The sequence below is a fragment of the Triticum aestivum genome, chromosome 2D (assembly GCF_018294505.1).
Source record: "Triticum aestivum cultivar Chinese Spring chromosome 2D, IWGSC CS RefSeq v2.1, whole genome shotgun sequence".
Classification (NCBI taxonomy): domain Eukaryota; kingdom Viridiplantae; phylum Streptophyta; class Magnoliopsida; order Poales; family Poaceae; genus Triticum; species Triticum aestivum.
In genome coordinates this window covers 75,541,514-75,566,308 of record NC_057799.1, presented here as the reverse complement: position 1 = coordinate 75,566,308, position 24,795 = coordinate 75,541,514, and the positions used below count along the sequence as shown (strand labels likewise).

The window sequence follows — 24,795 nt, the reverse complement described above, 5'->3', positions numbered from 1 at the left end:
CCTCCCCCTCCTCGCCAGCACCCTGCTTCCTCGGGCCCTTCACCGACCCTGACTTGCTTTGCTTGCCACCGCCCGAACCACTTCCAATCTAGATGCACTAACCCACCCTTCTGCCTCATCTGTCGCTCTGATGGCCATCTTACTGTCGACTGCCGTAACCGTACCAAGAATCCCTCTTTCATTCAGTTTGGCTTGGGTATTCCCGGATGTTCTTTCTTCGCTCTGGATGCTGATGTTCCTGTGGTGATGGCTGCGCCGTCCCTCTCTAACGCGGCCATCATCACGGTGTGCGGTCAGCTGATCTCTCCGCAGACCCTCCTGGATGGTTTGAAAATATGGGACGATGGTGGCTGGGATTGGCAGGTGCGCCAGCTTTCAGAGTATGAATTCGCAGTGGTTTTCCCCTCCAAGGACTGTCTACGGATGATCTCCTCGTGCACCAGTTTTACCCTCCCCCTCAACCAGCTTGTGGTATCTGTCAAAGCGGCTACTTGTGGTGCCAAGGCGGTGGGCCCGCTTAGCAAGATCTGGGTGCTAGTTGATGACGTGCCAGTTGGGCTTCGATCTGTGGAGTTCATGCTGGCATTTGGTAAGCTCATTGGCAAGCCCGTGGAAGTGGATTCGGAATCCCTGGGCAAGGTTGGCCCGGTTCGTCTCAATGTTTGGTGCATCGACCCCGTCTGCGTTCATGGTTCCGTGGATGTCTTCCCTTCTCCTGAGGGTGTGCGACTTCGGGTTCGGGTGGAGGGTGCTGAACCCCATGCTCCACCTCCACCTCCGCCTCCTCCTTCCAAGCCTTCGGACCAAGATGACACACAGGGGGATGGTTCGGCTGGGGGGCATAACCCAAGTGGAGGTACTAATCCGCGTTTTACAATCTGCTCAAGGATAATGCCCCTGCTCCTAATCCTCAGAAGGAGGACTTGGCTTCTCGTGACGCTGGTGTTTGCTCCATGTGCCTACTCGCCCGCAGTCTCCTTCCTTCTCTGGGATCGAGGATCTTCCCGCTTCCCCCTTGCGCTCCACCGAGCCCTCAACTAAGAAGAAGAAGAAGTCTTCAGTCCGGAGATTATCGGCTAAGAGTCGGGCCTCCTCCACTTCCAAGCTTTCGGCGGCGGGTCTGGCTCGTCGTCTGGACAAGGATCTGGGCTCCGCCTCGGGGTCTGGCCCTGGGCCAGCGTCGCCGATCCGGTGCTCCCCTGTGCTGCATTCTCCGGCGTCCACGGCGTGGAAGGGCCAGCGTGTGCGCGATTCTGGCGTTTCGGTGGCGGTGCGGGCGGAACGGCGTGCCGCGGCCAGGGATCTCCCTCCTTCAGGTTCGTCTGCCCAACCATCTCTTCCTGCCTCTCCTGTTCGCCTTGTTTTACCAGCTCTGTCAGATGATCATTTGTTGCATATCATGTCTGATATTGGGGTGGCTGCTATACCGGGGATGGGCTCCCCCTCTCACCTTCTTTCTGTCATTAGGGCCAATGAGGCAGCCCAGGCTTCCATTGCTAAGGCCGTTGAGGCCGCGAAAGGTGCTGGTCCTGCTGGTGCTCAGGGCCAAGCCGGGGGGTTGGAGGCGACAAATGGTTGTGGCCAGTCGTCTGCCCCCCCGGGCCCTTGCTAAGGTTGGGCGTCCCAAGCGATCTAAGCCTTGTGGGGCTCCGTGCAGATCGAGTCTCCGTATTAAAAACCTTTCCTTCAAATGAGAGCTTTATTCTGGAATATTCGTGGTTTCGGTGCTAGGGGGCGCCGTGACCAGATTCATGACTTGGTTTGTGGTGAACATATTGACATTTTAGGGCTGGTCGAAACGTTTAAGGAATCCTTTTCCCCTTCTGAACTCTCTGCGATAGCTGGGATGGATAGGTTTGATTGGCACTTTCTCCCCGCCTCGGGTCATTCCGGGGGAATCTTGATTGGGTCCAAGCGGGACGTTTTTGATTTCATTGCTTTTGATCATGGCATCTTTTGGGCTAGCTGTGTGGTTCATCATCGTCAGCTGAACACTTTGTGGGAATTTATGGTGGTATATGGCCCTGCGGATCACACGCTTGCTCCTCTCTTTTTGGACGAACTATCGATTAAGATTGAAGCATGTAATATTCCTCTTCTAATTGGGGGTGATTTCAATTTGTTACGTTCTCCGGCCGACAAGAATAATCCTAATTTCTCCTGGCCTCTTGCCAATGCTTTTAATGGTTTCATTAGTAACTGCGCGCTGCGTGAGCTCCCTAGGGTGGGGGCGCGTTTCACCTGGTCTAACCATCAATCCTCGCCTGTCCGGTCGGTGCTGGACAGGGTTTTTGTTTCTGTTCAGTGGGACTCGCTGTTTCCCCGCGCGCTGCTTAAGGCTAGGCCTGCGGTGGGCTCTGATCATGTTCCCTTGATCCTGGATGCTGGTATCCTTTCTCTTGTTTCTCCCTCCCGTTTCCAGCTTGATGCTTCTTGGCTTATTGTTGAGGGCTTTTGTGACATGATGGTTTCTAAGATTACTAATCTTCTTTCTTCTCCTCATCGCTCCTTTGGTCCCATGGATGATTGGCACAAGGTGTCTTATGAGTTGCGTAAATTCTTAAGGGGGTGGTCTCGGAATAGGGCGGCCGAGTTGCGTAGAGACAAGGAATCCCTCGAATCTCAAATCCGGGATTTGGACCAATCTGCTGACACATCTGGGCTCTCCGCCTCTCAGTGGGCTACTCGCTACTCCCTGGAAGACGCTTTGGTGTTGCTACAGCAACAGTCAGAAATTTACTGGCGCCAACGAGGTGCCCTTAACTGGACCTTGAAAGGGGATGCTATGACGGCTTATTTCTTTGCGATCGCGAATGGCAGACGCCGCAGATGTTTCATTGACACTCTGTTGATTGACGGCGTTAGAATTTCTGACCAGTCCCTCATTATGAATCACATTGTTAGCTTCTATTCCAATCTACTCGGCTCTAAGCCGGACCCTGGGCTTGGCCTTTGCCCTGACTTCTGGGATGAGGGGTCTAAGATCTCTCCGGGCGAAAATTCGGGCCTGATGGTCCCCTTATCTGATGAAGAGATTTGGCAGGTGATTAGCTCGGCTAACCCGAATGCTGCTTCCGGCCCTGATGGTTTTTCGATCCCCTTCTTCAAAAAATTCTGGCCGCAGTTGCGGCCTCTCATTTGTACGATCATCCAAGGGTTCTGGTTGGGTACGGTGGACATCTCTCGCCTTAATTACGCTGTCATTACCCTTATTCCTAAAGTCAAGGGCGCGGATTTGATCTCGCAATTTAGGCCGATTGCCCTTATTAATAACTTCGCCAAGTTTCCGGCTAAAGGGTTAGCCACTCGTCTCTCCCCCATTGCCCACCGTACCATTAGCCCTTTTCAGTCGGCTTTCATTAAGGGTCGTTTCATTCTGGACGGGGTTCTCTGTTTGCATGAAATCGTTCATGACCTTAAGATTCGCAAGTCGAAAACGGTGATTCTAAAATTAGACTTTGAGAAGGCCTATGACTCGGTCAGTTGGCATTTTCTTCGTAGAGTTTTATTGGCCAAAGGGTTCGAGGGGCCCCTCGTCCATAGGATTCTGCAGTTGGTCTCGGGAGGCCACACTGCCATCAATGTTAATGGTCAGGTTAGCAAATTCTTTGCCAACGGTAGGGGCCTGAGGCAAGGCGATCCTGCCTCTCCCATTTTATTCAATTTTGTTGCAGATGCTTTATCTCGCCTACTCTCTAGGGCATGGTCTCACCCATCTCCAATATGCGGACGACACTATTATTCTGGTCGAGTTGAATGAGGCCTGCCTTGCCCACCTCAAATTTATTTTACTATGCTTCGAGGCGATGTCGGGGCTTAAGATTAACTTTGCCAAGAGCGAAGTAGTTGTGACTGGTGTGGACGAATCGGAAGCCGCACGAGTGGCCCACCTTCTTAACTGTAAGCTGGCTCCTATCCATTCAAGTACTTGGGTTTGCCTATTTCCCCGGATGTGCTCCATGCCAAAGATTTTGCCCCGGTAGTCACAAAGGTGGGAAACAGGGTCCTTCCCTGGCGGGGTAGATATAATACGAATGCTGGTAAAGTGGCTCTAATTAATGCTTGCCTCTCCTCCCTCCCCATGTTCCTTATGGGCTTCTTTCTCTTGTCGGCTGGGATTCATGCTGGTTTTGACAAACACCGTGGGGCGTTTTACTGGAATGCTGAGGAAAATCGTCGCAAATATCGCTTCGTCAAATGGAAATTGATGTGCAGGCCCAAAAACCTTGGGGGTTAGGAATTCTTAATACTTCCATCATGAATCAATGCTTGATGATTAAATGGTGGTGGAAGATTATGAGCGCTGAGGATCAACCCCTTTGGCTGTCGATCCTTAAGGCTAAATATTTCCCGTCCTCAAGCCCGATGTTTGCTCTGCCGCGTGGTGGCTCTCAGTTTTGGAAGTCTCTGGTCAAAGTTAGACCTGTTTTTCAATCTTTCGTTAAGTTTGTTGTTGGGGACGGTTCCTCGATTCGGTTTTGGCTTGATTGGTGGTGTGGAGATTCACCTCTCTCGGTGACCTTCCCTACCCTTTTCTCTTACTGCTCTGACCCTAATATTTCTATTGCGAAGCTTGCATCCCAGGGGTGGAACCTGGCCTTTCGCCGTTCTCTGTCGCCTGTAGAGTTTGAAGATTGGCAACGTCTTACTGCCCTCTTCCCTACACTCTCGACGGTCAGGGATTCGGTGCTTTGGCCGCTTTCTGCCTCTGGGCGTTTTTCTGTTAAGTCTCTTTATTCTAAGCTCGTTGTGGCACGCCTACCAATCTTTTTCCCAAGTTTGGAAGGCCCGTATTCCCCCTAAGATTAAAATTTTCTTGTGGCAAGCCTTTCGAGGCCGGTTGCCCTCGGCTGATCAGATTCGTAAGAGAAATGGGCCGGGCTCCCAGTTCTGTGCTCTTTGCGGTGATGTGGAAGACTCGGATCATATCTTTTTTTCACTGTCATCTGGCTAAGCTTATTTGGAGTTGCGTGCGGGACTGGCTTCATGTTTCTTGGGCCCCTGCCTCCTTTGCCGAGTTGCGCAGCTTGGCTTCCAACCTCTCCGGTGTATCTAGGCGCATCTTTTGGGTGGGCTTGGGGGCTTTATGCTGGTCTCTGTGGACTACTAGGAACAAATTTACTATCGAGCACGTGTTTCCGGCTAAACCGGCTGACTGCTTATTTAAATCGTGTGTTTTCCTGCAGCATTGGAAATCATTGACTAAGGTCGACGACCAAGAGGCGCTCTCTATGCTGATCTACAAAATCCGGACGACGGCGTCTCAGTTATGCAGACAAGAGCAGGATGCTTGATTGCTTCTTTTGGGCTAGATGCTTTAGCTTTAGTTGGTTCTTTCTTTTCCGGCCTGCGTGCCGTGTACTGGCGTGGGAGCCATGTACCTGACTTTATCCTTCGTCGTCTTGCCCAGCGTTGGGGCTTGGGTGTGTTTGATACTTTTCTGTGATGCTGCTGCTACCTGCCTTATGGATTTATTTATAAAGTCGGACGTATGCCTTTCCTCTTAAAAAAAATGACAACTCATGTCTAGGGCTAGGAAACATAACCATTTTTGATCAACAAGCTAGTGAAGTAGAGGCATACTAGTGATACTTTGTTTGTCTATGTATTCACACAAGTATTATGTTTCCAGTTAATACAATTATAGCATGAATAATAAACATTTAACATGATATGAGGAAATAAATAATAACTTTATTATTACCTCTAGGGCATATTTCTTTCAGATTAAGCCTCCCACTGATGTAGTAGTGTGTGAACTCGGATCTTCCCCGACGGGGCATCCGTTCTGTACCCATTTCCCCCCTACTATAAAGCAAAGGCAGAGCTCCTGCTATTCACGTCAAAATGTGAACATATGCTAACCATGGCACTGGTGCTTGACTGACTAGGCCGCATGAGCCGGGCGGAACCGGGAGGCGAGGATCCAGAGCATCCCGAGTGCCGACATGGCGGAGAGGGCCCCGGCGGCGCATGCGGTCGCAACGGCGACAAGGTACGTTAAGCACACGGTGGCCTCCGGGTGGCAGTAGCTGTGCTGGATAGCGAGCTGGTCGACGGCGAGGGCGGCGCACGCCGAGCCGAAGGTGGAGCACGCGACGACCCACTCGACGGCTATGAGGACCAGGAGCTCGACATTGGTGGGCTCCCAGCCTTCGGAAGACAGCCACTTCATCTGTAACGCCAGTAGCACCGCACTCCACGGGAAGGCACCGCACATCAAAGCCCACCACATCAACCTGGCCAACATCCTCGTATATCAGACCCATCAGAGAAAGCATGGACCGGGCTAGCAGGGATCAGAATCAAATTAAGCAGGCAGCAAATTAAAAGAAGAGAAATCAAATTAAGCGCGGGACTCAGCTGGTTGGGTAGCCTGAACGATGGCTGGTATGGGTCCTCCAGGCAACAGACGACGAACACCACCTCCAAGACGAGAAGGAAGCTGTCGGCTGTGGAGGAGAGGACGAGGAGCTCCAGCCTCCTGCCCACGGCCATTCGCGCGACGTGGGAGGGGGCCTGTCTCCAACGATCGGATCTACGGACACCGGTAGAGAAGCAGAATTGTCATTGATGCATCCCCAACCCCACCCCTTTGATTCGAAACGGCTTTGCCGTGCCTGTCCTGGGTGTTTTCATCGATTTGGAAACTTGATAGGGGAAGAGAAGTGGTGGCGTCTGTGCTAGCTTGCTAATAGATGACCATGAAGTAGTGGGCTTGCGTTCTGGAGTATTAGCCGTTTCTATCGACCGTATCATGCATTTCCCGTGTGTGTGTGGTGTTGTGTTGCATTGCACACTTGCACGGTCCTGCCGGTAACACTTTGCGCGTGTGTTTCTGGATGACAGGACAGTTTAGCAGTCCGCTAATTCGAATTTGGCATCGATCAATTTTTGAATGAAGGAAGAAAAAGGAAGGAGAGGCGAGGAAAAAGGAAGGAGAGGCGAGGTGTGGGGGGGGGGGGGGGGGGGGGGGCTCGCTGGAGATGTTAGAATAAACCAAGGCATACGTCGATCATCCGAGGACCAAGCAATCACACGAGCACGGCACCGAGATTTGTTAACGAGGTTCACCATCATGGCTACATCCCCGGGGCCTGACTACAGGCGCTCCTCCCCATGACACCGCTACAATACTGCACCTGGCCGCCCGAGCGCCGGCAGACGCCGCCAGTTTCCCCGCGTGCATGTGCTATTATGTTGGCATGGGTTACATCGTGGATTTTTTTCAAAACTATGACGTATTTTATAGCAAATTCGGAACTATAGCATGCAGTGGAGAAAAATCAAAACTAGCACCCCGTCGGCCACGCGTGGCCGAAAAGGGTGTTTTCGGCCTCCCCTTGGCCGAAAAGGACTTTTCGACCGTGCCTCGGCCGAAGAGGTGCGTACCTGGGCCGAGAAGTCTTTTTCGGTCAGGAGTAGGCCGAAAAGTCCCTTGGGCCCACTTTTTCACGTGAATGGTTGGCCGAAGTTGCATGGCTCCACTTTTCGGCTTACGTTAGGCCGAAATGTATTTTTTTTAAATTTTGGCATATAAATACTGTGCAACCATTGCCCATCTTAGACATTGAAAAAAAAACACGCAACCCTTTTTCCTCAATATTTTTCTGCCAACTGTTTCCCTCCATATGTTCCCGCCACCCGTTTCCCGCCAACCCCTTTCCGCAGTCGTTCTTTCCCGCCATTTTCTCCTCTCTACCTATAAAACCCCCTTCACACGGAGGTGGATAAGCAGTCCAGTGTAGTGTAGTCAAGATGTCCCATTATCCTTCCGATCGTAGTTTTCACCCTGGGAAGAGCAGATGTCCTCTGAGGCTAGCCACCGATTTCAGGATGGACAATAAGATAGTTCCATGGGACGAACTCACCGGTAGTGACACCATAATGAATGAGTTGGCTCACGAATTACGTAGGTCTGGGTGGCCTGAAAGGACCTATGAGGAGGTACGTAAAGAACTTCTTAGATTGCATGAAAGGTGGAAGAAGGTAGTGGAGCTTAGGAGTGAAACTTTCAGAAGGACTGCAGCAAAGCATCCATTTTTATGAGAGATACTTTCATATCAAGTAACAATTAATTAGATTATTTCTTGCTATACAATAGTATTACTAATGCTTATTTGTTGTCATGCACAGAGACAATTTGCGCATAGCCAGGTGAGGGGCTGCTACCCGTCCTTCACGGTGCAGTTTGATAGTTTGCACGAGGATCAAGTTATCTGGGAGCCATACTCGCATCAAGCTATATTATCCAGGTGCCCAGTTGGGATTTCTGGATTGTGCACTAGAGGTCGACACTATTGGATGACCAAGGCCAAGTTGGTGTTCGACGTGACGGTTGAAGAGATGGCTCTTCATAGGATGATGAGACAGTTTGGTCTATGTCAAGAGCCTGACATTCCAGATATTCCACACTTACCAGAACACGTGCACACGTAAGTAGTAATACTATTTTAGTTTTAAGCTCTGCATTCAGAATATACCTAATCATGTAACGCGCATGTCAATCTCAGGGACAGTCGCCTTGGAGGAAACAAGTCCATGACTTATTGGCTTCAGAGCATTACCCCTTACGTTGACGAATGGACTACCGCACCGACAAATATCTGGGATGAGGTTCGGCCCTTTAACTGGGACAAGTTCGGGTTGTATCTGCAGCGTTACCGGCATACAATGAGGATCTACTTGGTTCCATCGGCTGCTCCTGATCAGATCGAAGCCCCTCTCACCAGCGATATGTACCCAACTACCTCTGTTGTGGGAACCAGACACCACGTGGTACGTGCCATGGTTCTCATATGTTAAGTCTTTTCTTAACCTGGACATATTCAATTGGTTATCTATTTGTGTTGTCTGTCATACAACGAGGATCTAATTGGTTAACTTTTCGTGTACAGCTTGACTTGACAAGCGAGGCGCGAGAGGAGGTTTCCACCTTAATGCAGCGCTTTCAGAAGGACTGCAGCATTAAGGCGGAAACCTCCCATATGGAGGGAAACAATTGCGGGAAAATATTGAGGGGAAAGGGTTGCGCGAAAATATATTTTTTCAATGTCTAAGATGGGCAATGGTTGCACAGTATTTATATGCCGAAATTTAAAAAAAAATTACATTTCGGCCTAACGTAAGCCAAAGAGTGGAGCCATGCAACTTCGGCCAACCATTAACGTGAAAAGGTGGGCCCAAGGGACTTTTCGGCCTACTCCTGACCAAAAAGAACTTTTTGGCCTACTGCCGACCAAAAAGGTCTTTTCGGCCAGGTACGCACCTCTTTGGCCAAGGCACGGCCGAAAAGTCCTTTTCGGCCAAGGGGAGGCCAAAAACACCCTTTTCGGCCCACGCGTAGCCGACGGGGTGCTAGTTTTGATTTTCTCCACCACATGCTATAGTTTTCGAATTTGCTATAAATTACGTCATAGTTTTGAAAAAAAATCTACATCGTGTGTCTACCCCCACTATATATGTGAGGCCTAGGATACAAATGTCCTATTAGGACACAACTCCTACCCTGTCTACACACAGTCCAAAACCAAGTCCAACTGTAACCTACCTTGTACAATAATATTCGACACAACTCTAACAAGAGAGAAGGAAGGGGCCGCCGTCATCACCCCAGTGTCTATCTTAGGGTTCGGGGTGGAGGCGGTGGTGGACGGCGGTGGTGGGGCGGTGGTGTGGGGACTCACCGGAGAGAAAGCTCAGTGCGACGGGGCCTTAGAGGGATGGCCGGGGCGGCAGAGGACCGGTGGTGGGGAGTGGTTCCGGGGAGGGCGGACCGGCAACACGGCGCGGGTGCGCCGCCGGAGTCGGGAGGCGGTTAGGCCGGTGGTGATTGGCGGCTCAAGGAAGGAGATGTGTCGAGAGGTTGAAGAAAGACTATGAGCCATTGATTTCGCATCCAATGGTTCAAGAATCGACTGACCTCAAACAAAAAATTCAGCTGACTGATTTCTCGCCATTCCCATGACGGGAACCAGGAAAATTGGTTTTGACCGAATTTTTTGTAATGGCATTGGCAAGGTTTTGAGCTGAACATCATAACACTTTTCACAGGAGGTTGGAGGTAACCCTAGCCGTCGCGGCGGTCATGCAGGCCAGCTTATTGGCCCCTCCGGAGGTCTTCTTCAAAATTATTCTGAAGCTGACATTATCATTCTTCTTCTTTTTCTTGAGAGCGGTTATATATTCTTTGGTAAACATTGATACATCATCCGCTAACACATTAGACAACAAGTCTGGTGGTTTAGCATTCCAAAACATCGATACAAACCGCTCCCTCACTGTCCCCGCGCCGCACGGCCTCCGCAACGCCTTCCCGAACTTCTTCGGTTGTCCCCCATCTACACTACCGCTTCATCATCCCCGCTGCCCCACCCGATTCGAAGCCGCTCTGTCGCCGTCGCCGCACCGCACGGCCTCCGCGGCACCCTGGCGCACTTCTCCGGCCATTCCCCGTCCACACAGGGATGGCCCCGAGGAGTAGATGTAGTTCAAGTAGAATCGGTAGGAAGTAGTTCGGTACGATGTAGTAGTTTTATGTTTTATTAACTATGTTTGCTTCAAATGAACTTGATATATTTGAACTATGCTTGAAATGATCTAGTAGTTTTACATCATCTATTGGAGCACTAGTGCCTATTTACATCAGCTGTTGGAGTTGTATATTTTTTCTGGATGTATTTACTCACACCAATTTTTAGTGATGTAAAATACATCATTTATTGGAGATGATCTTATCCTTCTATGTCAAGCTGGCAATGGTTAACTGTTACCTGCGTACCCGTGGGTAATTACTCTATCAAGGAACGGGGATGTGCCAGCTTTAATGCCCATGAGAAAGCTGGTGGGTCAGATACCTTATCCAGCGCATAAGACGGGGATGGGAATGGGATAGCATTACCCGTGACTGTTACCCACCTTACCCGTTTGGGCCAGATTCAGCTCTTCGAAGCCGGTGGCTGCTGCGGCTCATTGACGCCACTGTGCAAGGGGTTCCTTCAACTCCACGCGAGCTGCTCATCCGTATTTTTTCTGGCCTCCGGCGATGGTGGCTGGCCTGGACGTGGCGGAGTGGCCGGAAACAGAGAATTCCAAGGATGGGTTTGCAAAATTTCTTTGTATGGGGTCCTCTGTGATGTATGGCGGAGCCAGCCATAGGACTTGTATCCTCTTTGTATTTCGGTATTTGTACTCTGTGATGTTTTCTGACTCGTATAAACACAAATAACGTATGCCTACGAGCGTACAGTTTCGAAAAGAAAATCACCTGTTTTCGTGCTAAACTTCTTCAAGGTTTCGTTGAGCGCTTGCATGGTGGTGACCAGAAATGTGCGCACATGTTTTTTGAGTGAAAGTTAATTTTACTGAAATTATTTTTTCTAGAATAGCAATTTTTTAAATGAGTGAAATACTGAAAGTGTGTGGAGAGAAAAAGGAACGTTGTGCATGATTCGTGTACAGAAGGTCTTTGTGAGGGTTCCTTCCTTCAGATCCGATGGTTAACTTCGATGGTGAGATGCAAACTATAAAAGACGGCTTGACCCAGAGGGATGGTGGTGCAGCGGCGTTGGTGCATATCGCATTTTGTTGCTGGGATCGCGAAAAGTGGTGGTCACAACACATGTGTGACGTCGACGGTCGTGCTACTCGAGCTACCGGTCTCAAGATCCGGGGTGAAAGCCTAGGTCTGACCCGAGTTGGTTATACCTGGCAATGGCGATATTAAGTCGTTACCTTGTTGAAGGCATTGCTCGGTTTTGCTCGGACTGATTCTTCAGGTGAAAACCTAGATTGTTGCCTTTGGTGGTTGGATCCGGTGACAGTGAGGCTTGAGCGTTGCTCCCTTTTTAAAGGCGTTGCTGTTGAAGAACTTCGTCGTCCATGTGGTGTCATTAAATGGTTGGTGCGGATATGGTCTTTGATATAGCTTGCTGATTGCAGAGCTGATCGCTTTGGGTGTTTTTTTCATCGTCTATGCATACCTTTGGTCTTATTTGACTTTGTTATTTGCTGACGTACTTTTTTGAGTGTGTTGATGTTGATTGTGTGTATCCTAACTATGCAGAGGCCGGGTGTGTGTGCTTATTTTGTTTGTATCCTTTTGATGCTCCATTCCGAGCCAATAAAATCCACCATTTATCGAAAAAAGAGAAAAGGAAGTGAGCAATATATGGATTCTTAATGGTCGCTGGAGAGAATAGGGGCAAATAGCCCAGAACCATCGTGCTCAACACATGTAGTTATGAAATATGATGATTCTTTATACAGTCAATTATTCACATTTAATGTATTCTCTAACTAATACATTTTGATATACAAGCAAACAGTGCCAGCTTGTTGTACATTAGCTAATCTATGAATCCAAACCCACGGCTAGCTAGGCAGCTAGTGGCAACTCATCAAATAGCCTTGGAACTGAAGAAGGTTCCTCCTCTGGTCCTTTCTTGGGCCTTTCACTCAACATAAACATCTGACAATACTCCTTTTTCTGTCCCTCCCTTCCACACAAAAATCCTCCGTTCCTAGGGTGCCAAATCCCAACTGAGCCCTTGCAAAAGGCACACTTTCCTTTAAATTGGCAAATCGGTTTTTCTGATAAATATAGAAGAAACAAGAAAAATTAGAATTCATGCATGTCAAAATGTTTAAACAACATAATAGATGGTCAATACCAAAGAATGCTCTAACAATTTGTGACAAACAAATGGCAGTGCCATTTGTTTTCGTGCATGCACAAATTGAAGTGTCAGTGGTCATGACCGACAACTGCATGCATGAAATTGTAGTTGCAACATAATCAGCAAGTGCAAATGCAAAATATAAAATATTTACACAACATCAATCTTTCACCGATACTATGCATTCTGCTAGTAAGCACATCAACAAATAATGATATTAATATGATCCCATATAAGAATAATTAATATAAAATTTCAAAGGGGAGACACCCATTATATATACACTATGTTTACCATCAAAATACATACCTGGTCTTTGACTCATTAGTCACCAATTTGTTGGATTGTATGGACTAGATATTGCATGTACAATTATGTTTAGTGTTGCAGCCAGTTGGTTATGTAAAATTCATATTAAGGAACTATCTTACAACATGTATGGCCAAGGATATTAGGTGCACAATGAGGATATCTGAAACCGAGAATTCAGAAATCTCGGAACTAAAAACCTGATCGACTAATTCAAAGCCCAGATACACTATACTAGTTCAATCAATAGCAATCGGCAAGACAATACGTTTAACAATAGAATAACGAATCAGTGTAATGTCATGAAACGCTAGGGTCAGCCAAGTCTAACCATTGGTAGCCTTTTGTAAGAACTACCCTCCCGAGGGTACTGCTGGTTGCTCTTAAGGTTGTGCATTGAAGGTTCTCATGTAGAGTAGAGCAAACTAGTGAATGTTGATTTTCATTTTCTTTTATCAATCAGGATGTACCGAGACATGGAATCCATAGATTTATATACTTTCGAAAAGAAAACTACTATTGGATTTTCGACTCTCGGGTGTACTACACCCGAGTTTGCAAAAAAAGGAAAAAACAATATCAAACGTGATCCAAAAATTCTGAAATTTTTCAACATCAAACGTGATCAAATGTTTTAGTTTTTTGCGAAGTTTCATCACAAATAAAGCTCTCACAAAAAAAACAAATTCATATACTCAAAAAGTGCACAAAACATTGACCCGTGATTTTTTGGCAAGAGCTCCCTCCATATTTGTGGATGAAATTTTGCAAGAACCTAAAACATTTTATCTTGTTTGCCATTGCAAAATTCCAGAATTTTTGGATAATGTTGATATATGTTTTTCCTTTTTTTTTGTAAACTCAGGTGTAGTCACCTGAGTGTAACCACACCTTTCCGATACTGATACTCCCTCCATATTTGACCAAGTTTATAAGAAAAAAATATCAATAATTGCAATGCCAAATTAGTATCATTACATGGACAATAAATAACAACTTTCCATTAATTACTCCCTCCATTCCTAAATATAAGTATTTTTAGAGATTCCAATATCGACTACATACGGGTCAAAATGAGTGAATCTACACTCTAAAATAAGTCTATATACATCCGTATGTAGACTATGCTAAAATCTCTAAAAATACATATATTTAGGAACGGAGGTAGTATATTTATTTAGTATTGTGGTTGTTGATGGGTGTTCCTATAAATTTGGTCAAACTATGCACCATATGACTTCCGACAAAATTAGTGTGCATTTTCTTTCAAATCAGAGGGACTACTAGACAGCTAGCATAAAACTATGACAAATGTAGGGATCAACATATGTTGGAGCAATTCAAGTAGTTAATTGTATAGTTACCCACCCAATATAGTGCACGTTTCGACAACTGGTTTGCCGAAGCGGTCATAGTGTAGCTCAGCGAAGAAATACTGGTCAGAGGTATCTGGTTCTGGAGCAACCCTACCGCGAGCGCAGAAGTTGTGCTTTTTGAGGCACCGGCGAGCTAAAAAGTTGAAGTGAAACCAAATCTCGTCCCTGAATCCGACACGGTTGCACGACATAGGACTGACAAGCTCTGCACCCTGAACTCTGCACCCTGAAACATAGAACACAAGGAAGGCATAGGGAAATTTTGTAAGGCCCATCAACAAACTTGTTCAATAAAAGGAATATTTTTCTAGTCGAACTATGTATATTTTTCTAGTATAATATCCGACAAAACTTGTTCAAACAAGCAAGCAAGGTAATGATCTATTACCGGGTTGTTCGAATTGTAGTGGCGAAGGGCGATCTGGACATGTGGGAGAACGATGGCTTTGTTGCGCTCCCTGCATGCGTGCATATATATGTGAGTACATGTTATGACTAATGGTCACAGCATCTGAATAATACTAGCGAGTAGATCATCCTACTATCAATAATGGAACAGCTAGCTGGCGGATGAAGCCAATCTGCGTGGGATGATGTATAGGAGGGAGCAGCACACTTCTGAGCGGGGGCCGTACAAGACAAGGTTGCGGCGACGCTTGCGCTCCAACCTGTCCATGAAGCGTTGGACATGGCGTTGTTGCTGGTCGAGGGGCAGCCCGTGGGGATCGTCCTCGTCCACGATCTGCCCGTCAAGGTGTAAAAACTCCACTGCTGCGTCGGCTATGGCGGAAGAGACGGCGGATCCCATCGCTGCAATTTAGTCGCAAGGGAAGGGGTCGGATATATAATAACGAACTACAAAACAGAAGAGGAGACATTGGCTGTACTACAGATATATAAACCGCAAACTGAGAGTCTACAGGAAGACTGGATTTATGTTGGGACGGCGGCGAGATCGGGTTCTATTCCGAAGAGGAATCCAGAGCCTTTCTTAACCCTAATCTTGTACGGTTAAGAAGAGCCTTCTCTCCCCACTGGATTTATGTATAGGAGACTTGTGAGCCGGGGATATGGCGTCTGTCTAGCAGAACCCAAATCAAATCAAGCACGAATAGGACCTGATCGACGACTATGGTGGGGTGGGGAGAGTATATGGCAATCCGGCCACGGCGTCTTGTGAGCCGGGGATAACCGAAAGGCCCGAGACGGGGACTTCGATATACTCTAGTACCACCTCTTTTTTTGACAGCACCGATACAGGGCGAACCCTATTTGACGCCCGCGTGCGTCAAACTGCTGCAACTTCGCTATACAGTTCGACTCCTTGATTTTTTTTTTTGAATAGTTTGGATTGCTTACCACATGTGTTACGTGGTAGTTTGACTCCTTGATACAGGGTGGTTTTTTGTGAATTTTAGTACTGGCTCGCTGTGACGCCAGGCAATGCGCCGGGCCATTCCTGAATGCTCGTCTTCTTGACGCGCGCGAGCGTTAGCAAGGGCAAATCCTATTTGACATGCTTCGCGTTCGCTGCTTTGGTTTTTTGTTCCTTTTCTTCTATTGCCTTTTTGTTACGTTTTATCTTTTTGGTTTTCCTTTCTAGCTCTTTTACGTTATTTTTGTTTTTTTCTTTCTCTTTTACATTTAAGGAAATGTTTCATCGTGCATTTTTTCGTTAGTACTGTACTACGATGAACAGTCTGTGTTTCTTCTGTTTATTTTTAATTTTCGTTATTTCTTGTGTAGTATACAAGAGTTCATCCCGTATTACAAAAATGTGCATCATATATTTAAGAAAATGTTCACCGCGTATTAAGAAAATGTTCATTGTGTATTTAAAAAATGTTCAGCATATACCACAAGAATGTCCCATGTGTATTTTCAAATTGTTCAGGGTATCCCGCAAAAATTTAAAATATGTATTTTCAAATTGTTCAACATATATCCCAAAAAAAGGTTCAATGTGTATTTGAGAAATGTTCATCGTATATTACAAAAACGTTCAACATATATTAAAAAATGTTCAATGGTTGAATTTTTATTTTTGGGTCTGTCACTACATATAGTTCTTAATTATTCACGCAGCCTATTGATTGTAATCACAAAGCAGCTCAAGTGATAAGGAACGCTAAACTCTCTACCGTAGGGTTTGGAGTTTGATTCCACGATACGGCGTTGTTTTTTGGGATTTCTAGTACAGGCTCACTGTGACGCCAGGAAATGTGCTGGCCCATTCAATCATGTCCTGCGCGACTGCTCGTCTTCTTGATGGACGCGAGCGTCAGCTAGGGGCTCTTTGATACAGGGGCGCCCCTATGTCTCGCTTTAAGCGAGACAGAGAGATGCGCCCGCATTGGGACGAGCCCCAGACGGGCCGGCCCAGCCGTGCAGGAGCCACAGCCTTTTTTTGTTTTCTGTTCTCACTTTTGTTATTTTGTACTTTTCTTCGTACTTTAAAAAATTCTTCATATATATAAAAATGTTGAACGAGTATATGAAAAATGTTGAACAAGAATTTAAAAAATGTTGAACAAGTATTTGAAAAATGTTGAAATAGGTGTGAAACATTGTCAAACGAGTATATGAAAAATGTTTAACAAGTATCTGAAAATATTGAACAAGAATTTGAAAAAATTTGAACAAGTATTTGAAAATGTTGAATAACTATTAAAAATGTCGAACAGGTATTTGAAAAAGGTTGAAATAGGTGTTAAAAAATGTTGAACTAGTATATAAAAATTGTTGAACAAGTATTTGAAAATATTGAATAAGTATTAAAAATGTTGAACAAGTATTTGAAAAAATGTTAAATAACTATTAAAAATGTTGAACAAATATTTGAAAAATGTTGAAATAGTGTTGGGACAATGTTGAACGTGTATAAAGAAATGTTGATCACTGGTTACAAAAAATGTTTTGACGTGTAAGAAAATGTAGAGTGAAAACGAAAACAAACATAAGAAAACACAAAAGAAAAAGAAAAAATGAAGAAGAGAGGTTGTATTGTTAAGGCTGGTCATAATGGAAGTATCATAGGTAGTATCATGCATGCTAACTAGACAATTTTGCTGAGGTGGTATAGAATTATAAATGAAGAAATAGAGGAATGAGTATCATATCATGATACTCTATCATAATTAATGCTATGGTACTATGTGTCATGTATGGCAATAAATAGGGTAATCTATGATACTAATATATGATAATATGCATTATGAAGTTGGTATCATACACTAGTATAACGCCCATGCGTTGCTACGGGCTATAATCTGCAAGGTTGAAGCTCATTTCTTTCTCATACGTCCGGGCATTTTCGGACATCAAAGGATCACCGAACGGGCTCCCCAAAATTCAACCGGCTGGACAACCCAGGCTTCCCCAAATACATACCATATATGAAGGAGAACTATGGTTGTTCGGACTATCCGCCAAGTTATCTCCAACACGCGGCCCCAACACAAAAAACCCACCACCCCTTGTCCTGTCGGACCATCCCCTTCCCGCTCGATTTCCGTCGTAGCAGTGCTGGGGACCTCTCCTTTAAAACCAGATGACACCCAACCTCACCTTCGCCATGGCGTCCTCTCTCCTTTATATTGTACCTCCCCACAGACCGCCAAGAAGGAGTCTGCCGCCAAGCGCCCCGCTCCCCCCCCCCCCCTGTTCGTGTTGATCCACCACCGCCATCAAGGGAGGAGGTGTGCGCTGCCTAACACCCCCCGAGCCAAGAAGGCAGATCTAACATCTTCTGAGCCAGGCCACAAAAATGTAATGTCGTTATTGGGCATGCAACTGATATACCGATGTATCCATTATTAATTCTTGAAGCAACCAACCAGTGCATTTACCCTTCTATCTTAACTAAAAAAACAACTGGATGAAAAAAAATGAACCGCACGTGGATGCAATTTACTGCAAAGCCATCTCTAATGAAATGCAATTTGATAAATTTTCCGAAGTAGGAAAATTATTTCGCTTAGACAGCGGTAACTAAACAAACCAACCCCAAACCCCATTCACATCTGCTACATAATATAAGTGGGAGGCCTATATGTGTCCACATATTTTTTGTATGAAACAAGTGAACATCCCACGTAATCTCATGTCAATGATAGACTCAGCTAAACTGTTGTGCCGAAACAAAATACTTTGCTGAACACTTCAAGTAACCTACTACTGATGTATCGTAGTTCTTACTAAGCAATTGGATATAACTTTAAAAGATTAATCTCAGTTTTACAATTTATTGCTGCATCTAAAAATCAGTTCATCTCAATGCACACATGAAATACAGTCCACAGTTTGCTGCCTAGTTCTTTGATGTTTATATCCGATCACACTATCATACACAGATCCACCGGGAGCTATAAGAAGGCAATTAGCAAGATAGCGAATGGACCAAAAGAAAAATTATTCACATATTCAAACAATAGAAAACCAGGAACTGTGATTGGATTGATGATATTGATACAGTCAGGCAAGTCAATTATGATGTCATCTCTTCATAGCAAGAAAAATCAAGATTTCACCCTGTCATTTTAGGGACATTTATGTTAAGAATTTTAAGCTTGCTTCTTCAGGTCAACAGAGGACAAGCTAATAACAAAGAGAGTACAATGCCAGCTTTTTCGTGATCATCATGCGAAATTAGATCATCGTACTACTGGAAAAACCCTATAGGTAGACAGGTAATAGCAGCGCGGGGTTAATGGGCTGCGCTACTACTACTTTTAGCAGCGATGACGTGTAACCCGCGCTACAGGTAGAGTGTAGTAGTAGCGCGGGCAGGTTCAACCAACGCTGCTGCTAAGTGGGCCCCAAGGCATCTCACATGTCAGACAATAGTAGCAGCGTTGGGTATAACACAAGTATGCATATAGTTAAGGCATCAAGGGAAATATGTTGGATGTTGAGTCCAACAGAACTCATCGCGGTGTACTAATCGGTAGTTAAAATTTAGCTAGAGATATTTAGTGTAGCAGATAAGTGGAAGTCAAGCTACATCACAAAAATAATGACAAAGATCAAAACCATGGTTATTCCTGGCAATTGATCATCCTATACAGGAAGGTCAAGTGCATATACCATCAGTAAATAATCTAGGTATACAGGTACAGAAGAGCCACAGGGTTGATTGGAGCTTCAGTTTAACATCAACCAGAGTCGCAAAATTGCATCAATAACAGGATCTGACACTTGCATTGTGGTGCTTTTTTCACTCTATATCCTAGAACTGCTAGGAAATGGAAATAAAATGAGGGGGGAGCAAGAAAAACTGTCAGGAATTAAACTCACTTGTATGTCCAAATCATAAATCTTGGTATTGAATCTTCCCCTGCATACAAATCAAATGAAGTTAGATAAGCAAACTGCTGCTATTTCATGTGAATAACATGAGGCGAATTAATCAGCAAGCAGTTTAATCCTGAGAGTGGACCCAGTATTGCAGTCTCATATGCTCAGCAGATTGGTAAAACTTTACAATGCATTAGAAAAGTACAGTTGTAATTTACCTGACAGGGAAAGAGGTCAAGAAAATGCAGGGAATCAGCTGGTCCATACAAATTAGATAGAGCGAATATATTAGCATGCTATATAAAATAAGGTGATTATATTAGGAGTTTGACAGCTTATTAATCGAGCGGATGCAGAGAGATATGTTTTTTTTCCTTCTCCCGTGGCGAAGTCCCTGGGAGTGGAAGTGGAAACCTAACTAATCGACTGAGATCATATAGTACGCGGGATCGGCAGGAGGCGCGAACCTCCTGGGAGTCGACGTCGGCCGGCGGGGAGAGGTCGCCGTGGTTGGCCATGCGACGCGGCGGCGATTCCGTGCGTACGGTGCGGTGCTGCTCCGTCCTGATCGCCGTGGAATTTGGTGGCCTTGGGTCGGGGTGGGTGTGGAGACAGGGAATTTGGGCTGGCGGTATATATATGGGCCGCAGCCTGTAGGGGCCGTGCCGGTCCGACTTCAGATCGTGGTCAGGTCTCCTTGGCTGTTTCGAATATTTCTCGGTCTCTTTCTAAAAAAAATTCTCTCTCGAAAACAAAGTGGTGAATCCCTTTTTTTTCGCGAAAAATCCCCCTTTTTTCTAGAGAACCACACTCCTATATCTTTGATTGTTCTGTTTTTCCGTTGATGATTTATAATTTGTAATGACTTTTTATTGTTTTCAAGGATAGCAAAAACCTCTCATGCCAATCAATTTTAAGAAATAATAATAGGATGAGGGTGATCCTCTTTGGCAGATGGAAATCTGTCCAGGTGTCAACACTTTTTAATGTGACACTAACGATGACGATTAAACTTTGACAAGATTTGCCAAAATCAAGCCAAATCTTGTCACTCTTTGGTTATGATTCATAATTTTTTGGCTGGTGTGTCAGTCATAGATTATGTGATTGGCTCGTGTAATCATTTTTATGACTAGTTGTGGTATTATTTTTTCACTTTACTTTTAGGTCATGTGTGGACTATCTTGAACATTTGGCACCTACTAAATATAAATAAAAATGTGTTAGTCATAGGTTTGCACTTACTCACAATAGGTCATGTGGAGACTATCTTGAACCCAATTGGTTGTTTGGCTGGTGTGTCAGTCATAGGTCACGTGACTCCTTCACCTCTGAGTCCTACACCAAAACCTACCCAGTCGACAACAAGGGCTCCCGTGCTTGTATTTTCTTTTGTCGCCTTCGGGTGATCAGTTTGGCAGATCTTTTGCCACCTTTCAAAAGAATAAATCTGCTTTCAAGGTTTGTTAAAACTTCCAACGGATAAAGTTTGTTGGCTTCTTGTATGCGAACTCACTCTGCATTTTAAAACCGAACCAAAAAAATGTACCAAAAACAAACCGAACTGAACCAATTTTAGGGTTTTTATGGCTTCTGGTTTCAGTATGGTATTAACTTTTCATGACATTTTGAATTTTAGTTTCATGGTATATACCAAAAGCTAAACGGTTGACCGAAGTAAAATATATATTTATACTTCTTGATGCGAACAACCATGCAGGTAGTCACTTTTTTTTGTATGGGAGCCAGATTCCCTGCTAAGTACGTACACTTTTCTTGTAACATAATCAATATTTTCACGTCCATAACCATCAAGGCATGAATCCATGCATGCATAGATACTTATATATAGTTTTATATTGTTGTATAAAAAGAGTATGTGGTTTGAGTCATAAATTTGTAAATTATTATTATGTCATTTTTAAATTCGCATTGTCTTTAGTTATTGTGGTATGTATCGAAATCATACCAATATAAGTTGGTATATACTAAAATCGAACCGTATCTTAATTTCATATTGTATTTGTTGAAGTGTTAATAGCGTATAAACCGAATACACGGAGTTAATGCAAATTTCAGAATAAACTATGAATTTGAATGTGCTTCCAAGACAAAATGGATACATGCTAGCCGTTGTATTTATGAAAAATAAATTCAAATGGACCAACCCGGCTCAAAATCCCACGACCTTGGGTTTTTTTTTTAGAAAAGGAGGATGCACCCCCGGCCTCTGCATCTGGACGATGCATACGGCCACTTTATTAATTATTAAGCACAAAAGACCTTACAAAATAGTACATCAGTAAGCCTGAAGCCACCATCTAGGCAACATCTGTCGCTACTCCTATCCCCTTGACGCAGTGGTGCCGAATGTCCGAGCCTAATACCAAACAGACATCGCATCAAATCCTAACATCTAATGCCGGATGCCCCATCCTAGCCACATACCGGGACTGGGTCACACGCCGGTCCGGCGCACTCACCGAGGCTGCCGCCGCCTTCTTCCACCGATCCATCTCCAGAGCAGGTACTGACGCACAGACCTTGCCAGGCCTGCCGTCGACGCCACCATGGCACCAGACAGCTCGACCACCCTGCGCTCGTCCATCTAGCCGCATCCGTCGTCGATATGCAGCTGCACCATGCCGCCACCACTCGTCGTCAATGACGCGGTAGATACAACGCCGCACCACCTGGCAACCTCCACACCATCGCCACTGCTGGAGCTACTCGGAGCCCACCATCCACAACATCTCTCCCCCGAACAGCAGTTCCTCCCAAGACGGCGCCTTCATGGAGGATACGACGCGCAGGACGCCGCCGCCGCCCAATCCAGACTGAATTTTGGACTTTCGTCCGGGAGGGGTTCGGGGGTGGATAGGGAGGACCTCGGCTTCGCCTCCAGGAAGGGTAACGGCGTCAAGTGACGTCGCCGATGCCGGGCCGAACACGCCGGCCAAAGTTTCCTCCGGTCCCCATCCTATGCCACCAAACCTCCGTGTACTCCGGATCCGGCAAGCCACGATCTGAAACCCGCGAAGATGAAAGAGCCATGGGGCTCAACCCACCAGAAAGGAGGATCGAGAAGAACTCCTTGTAGATCTCCAGACGCCGAATCCAACAATCCGACGTGGCCAGCGACGATCATCACCACCCCGCGGCGGCCGACGGAGTCCGAAGAAAGGATCCAGATGGATCCGATCTGGATCCGGCGGCACCCGCGACCACCGGTCAGGCCAACGTAGCCACCACCTCACGACACGCGGGTCGCCACCGCCACGCCGCGCACGACGCCGATGGGAGACCCGCCCGCCGCGCCGCCGGACCCCACGTTCGCCCGGCGTTCCTCTGGATCTCGCTGTCCCGCGCCAGCCAAGACGGAGAGGATGGGGAGAAGCCCCGCCGCCGCCCAGCCGGCCAGGCTTCGCCCGGCGGCGCTATGGAAGGCGGCGAGGAGGGGGAGAGGAGGAGGAGACTCGAGGGGCGGCGGCTAGGGTTTTCCCCCCGGGTCGCCCGCGGGGGCGACGCGAGGGGCGAGGTATATCCCACGACCTTGGGGTAAAACAACTTTTTTTAAAGAACAGGGTTTCCCCCCGCCCCAACTTTATTAAGCCAAGGAAAAAACCACGCGTCCAATAGTTTATAGTTCTCAACGCAACCAAAATAGCTGCAACAGACTACAGGCTTACAAATTTATCATACCAAATACGGACACATAACATAAGGAGAAGCTCAAACTACAGATGAACAATCAGGCACACAAAACCGAGAGGCACTCCCAATGCAGATCGCCAGTTACATCTAGGCGATCCTAAGCAACTCCCCTCGCCAATGATTGAGCAGCCTTAAACACTGGAGAAGAAGAGCACCCTACGCGTCCAAGCATAGAATCTTCCATTGCTTTACCAGCGAGCCCACCAAGTCCAGGATACAACACATGCCTCGCCATTTTCGCCATGGAAAGCAACCATAAGCCTCATAAGGTGGCAGACGTAACCAAATTAACAGCTTCATTTTTTTGTTTTTTCGCCATAGTGGTTTCAAAGATTCAAATGAGTCAGATGCAGACATGCAGAAACAGTTAGCCACAACAGACCAGATTTCCTTAGCAACAATACATTCAAAAAACATATGTTGAATAGTCTCTACATCACTGCAAAAAACACAAGAAACATTTTCTATATGCCTTCTTTTAGATAAGTTGTCTCTAGTCAAACTTTTATTGTTGAGAATAAGCCACAGAAAAACATGTATTTCTGGAGCTACTTTAATCTTCCAAATACATCACCAACATCAGAAGACACACCTCCAAAGTTGATCATCTTATAAACAGATTTAATGGAGTAATTTCTAGAAGGTTCCAACATCCAACTAGGATGGTCATTGAAGAGCAGAAGCATCTTATCTTTTGGAGCACACGACCCGGACCGTCGCGTAGTCTCCCCATGGGCGAACGCTCGTGCCACCAGAGACCCTCGCGTTGCTGCTTCCCCATCCGCCGCTGCCGCCGGCAGGCCCGGCGCTGAAGGAACCGGGATCTAGACGCGACAACGGTCTCCTGGTGCAGCTGGGGCATGGCTGGGAGGGAGTTGCGCGCAGCGGCCAGGGCGGTGCCCCTTGTCGTGCGGCGGATGCGCTACCCTCCATGACCCCCGGGATCCGAGGTCTCCAACGATGGTGGGCATGGCGGCGGCCGCGGATCTGGATCCCACCTAGATCCGTCGTCAACTCTTCATGTGGATGGTCAGTGGCGCGATGAGGGCTCCGGTGAGGGGATGGTGGATCTCCGCCGGAGAACCGGTGGCGGCATACATCTTCATGGCGATGCTCCGCGCGGTTCCAGCTAGTCGCGAGATCAGGACGACGCGGCTTCCGGTGAAAACCGCGCCTTGCTGCGGTCTTGGCGGACGATGGCAGCATCTCTGATGCCGTTTCCTTCTCGAGGCATCGTTGTTGCAGGTCACGTCAACTCGATAGTGATGTTCCGGGGGAAACCCTGGATTTGGGTTTACCGGATCGGACGATGACGACGCCTTCGGTGCCGTTCTCCCTCCCAGGGGCATCGTTTTGGAGCAAGTATGGCTGGAGGGGACAAGAGGAGGAGCGATGTTACATCTACCGCAAGGCCGACGACGGAT

At 46.5% G+C, this 24,795-nt stretch overlaps 2 protein-coding genes and 1 long non-coding RNA gene across 6 annotated transcripts; all 3 read right to left on the bottom strand.

Annotated features, from left to right (window-relative positions):
- Positions 1 to 5,601: 5,601 nt before the first annotated feature.
- On the bottom strand, positions 5,602 to 6,709 carry LOC123048804 (uncharacterized). The gene is made up of 2 exons (XM_044471832.1): positions 6,365 to 6,709; positions 5,602 to 6,239 (listed from the first exon to the last, which is right to left on the bottom strand). Exons 1-2 carry the CDS (start codon positions 6,496 to 6,498, stop codon positions 5,888 to 5,890), a joined length of 486 nt encoding a protein of 161 aa, XP_044327767.1. The 5' UTR covers positions 6,499 to 6,709; the 3' UTR covers positions 5,602 to 5,887.
- Positions 6,710 to 12,256: 5,547 nt separating this feature from the next.
- On the bottom strand, positions 12,257 to 15,891 carry LOC123048802 (uncharacterized). Of its 4 annotated transcripts, XM_044471830.1 has the most exons (5): positions 15,253 to 15,891; positions 14,979 to 15,172; positions 14,751 to 14,820; positions 14,355 to 14,588; positions 12,257 to 12,591 (listed from the first exon to the last, which is right to left on the bottom strand). In XM_044471830.1, the coding sequence occupies exons 2-5, from the start codon at positions 15,168 to 15,170 to the stop codon at positions 12,377 to 12,379; spliced, it is 711 nt and encodes a 236-aa protein (XP_044327765.1). In that variant the 5' UTR covers positions 15,171 to 15,172; positions 15,253 to 15,891; the 3' UTR covers positions 12,257 to 12,376. The 4 variants fall into 4 exon arrangements, 3 of the variants coding, with proteins under 3 accessions (XP_044327765.1, XP_044327764.1, XP_044327766.1); XR_006423382.1 differs by having other exon boundaries at positions 14,905 to 15,883; XM_044471829.1 differs by having other exon boundaries at positions 14,979 to 15,890.
- Positions 15,892 to 19,374: 3,483 nt separating this feature from the next.
- LOC123048801 (uncharacterized) lies at positions 19,375 to 20,254 on the bottom strand. Its single transcript, XR_006423381.1, has 3 exons — positions 20,125 to 20,254; positions 19,876 to 19,913; positions 19,375 to 19,697 (listed from the first exon to the last, which is right to left on the bottom strand). It is a non-coding gene; the product is annotated as an uncharacterized lncRNA (long non-coding RNA).
- Positions 20,255 to 24,795: the final 4,541 nt, after the last annotated feature.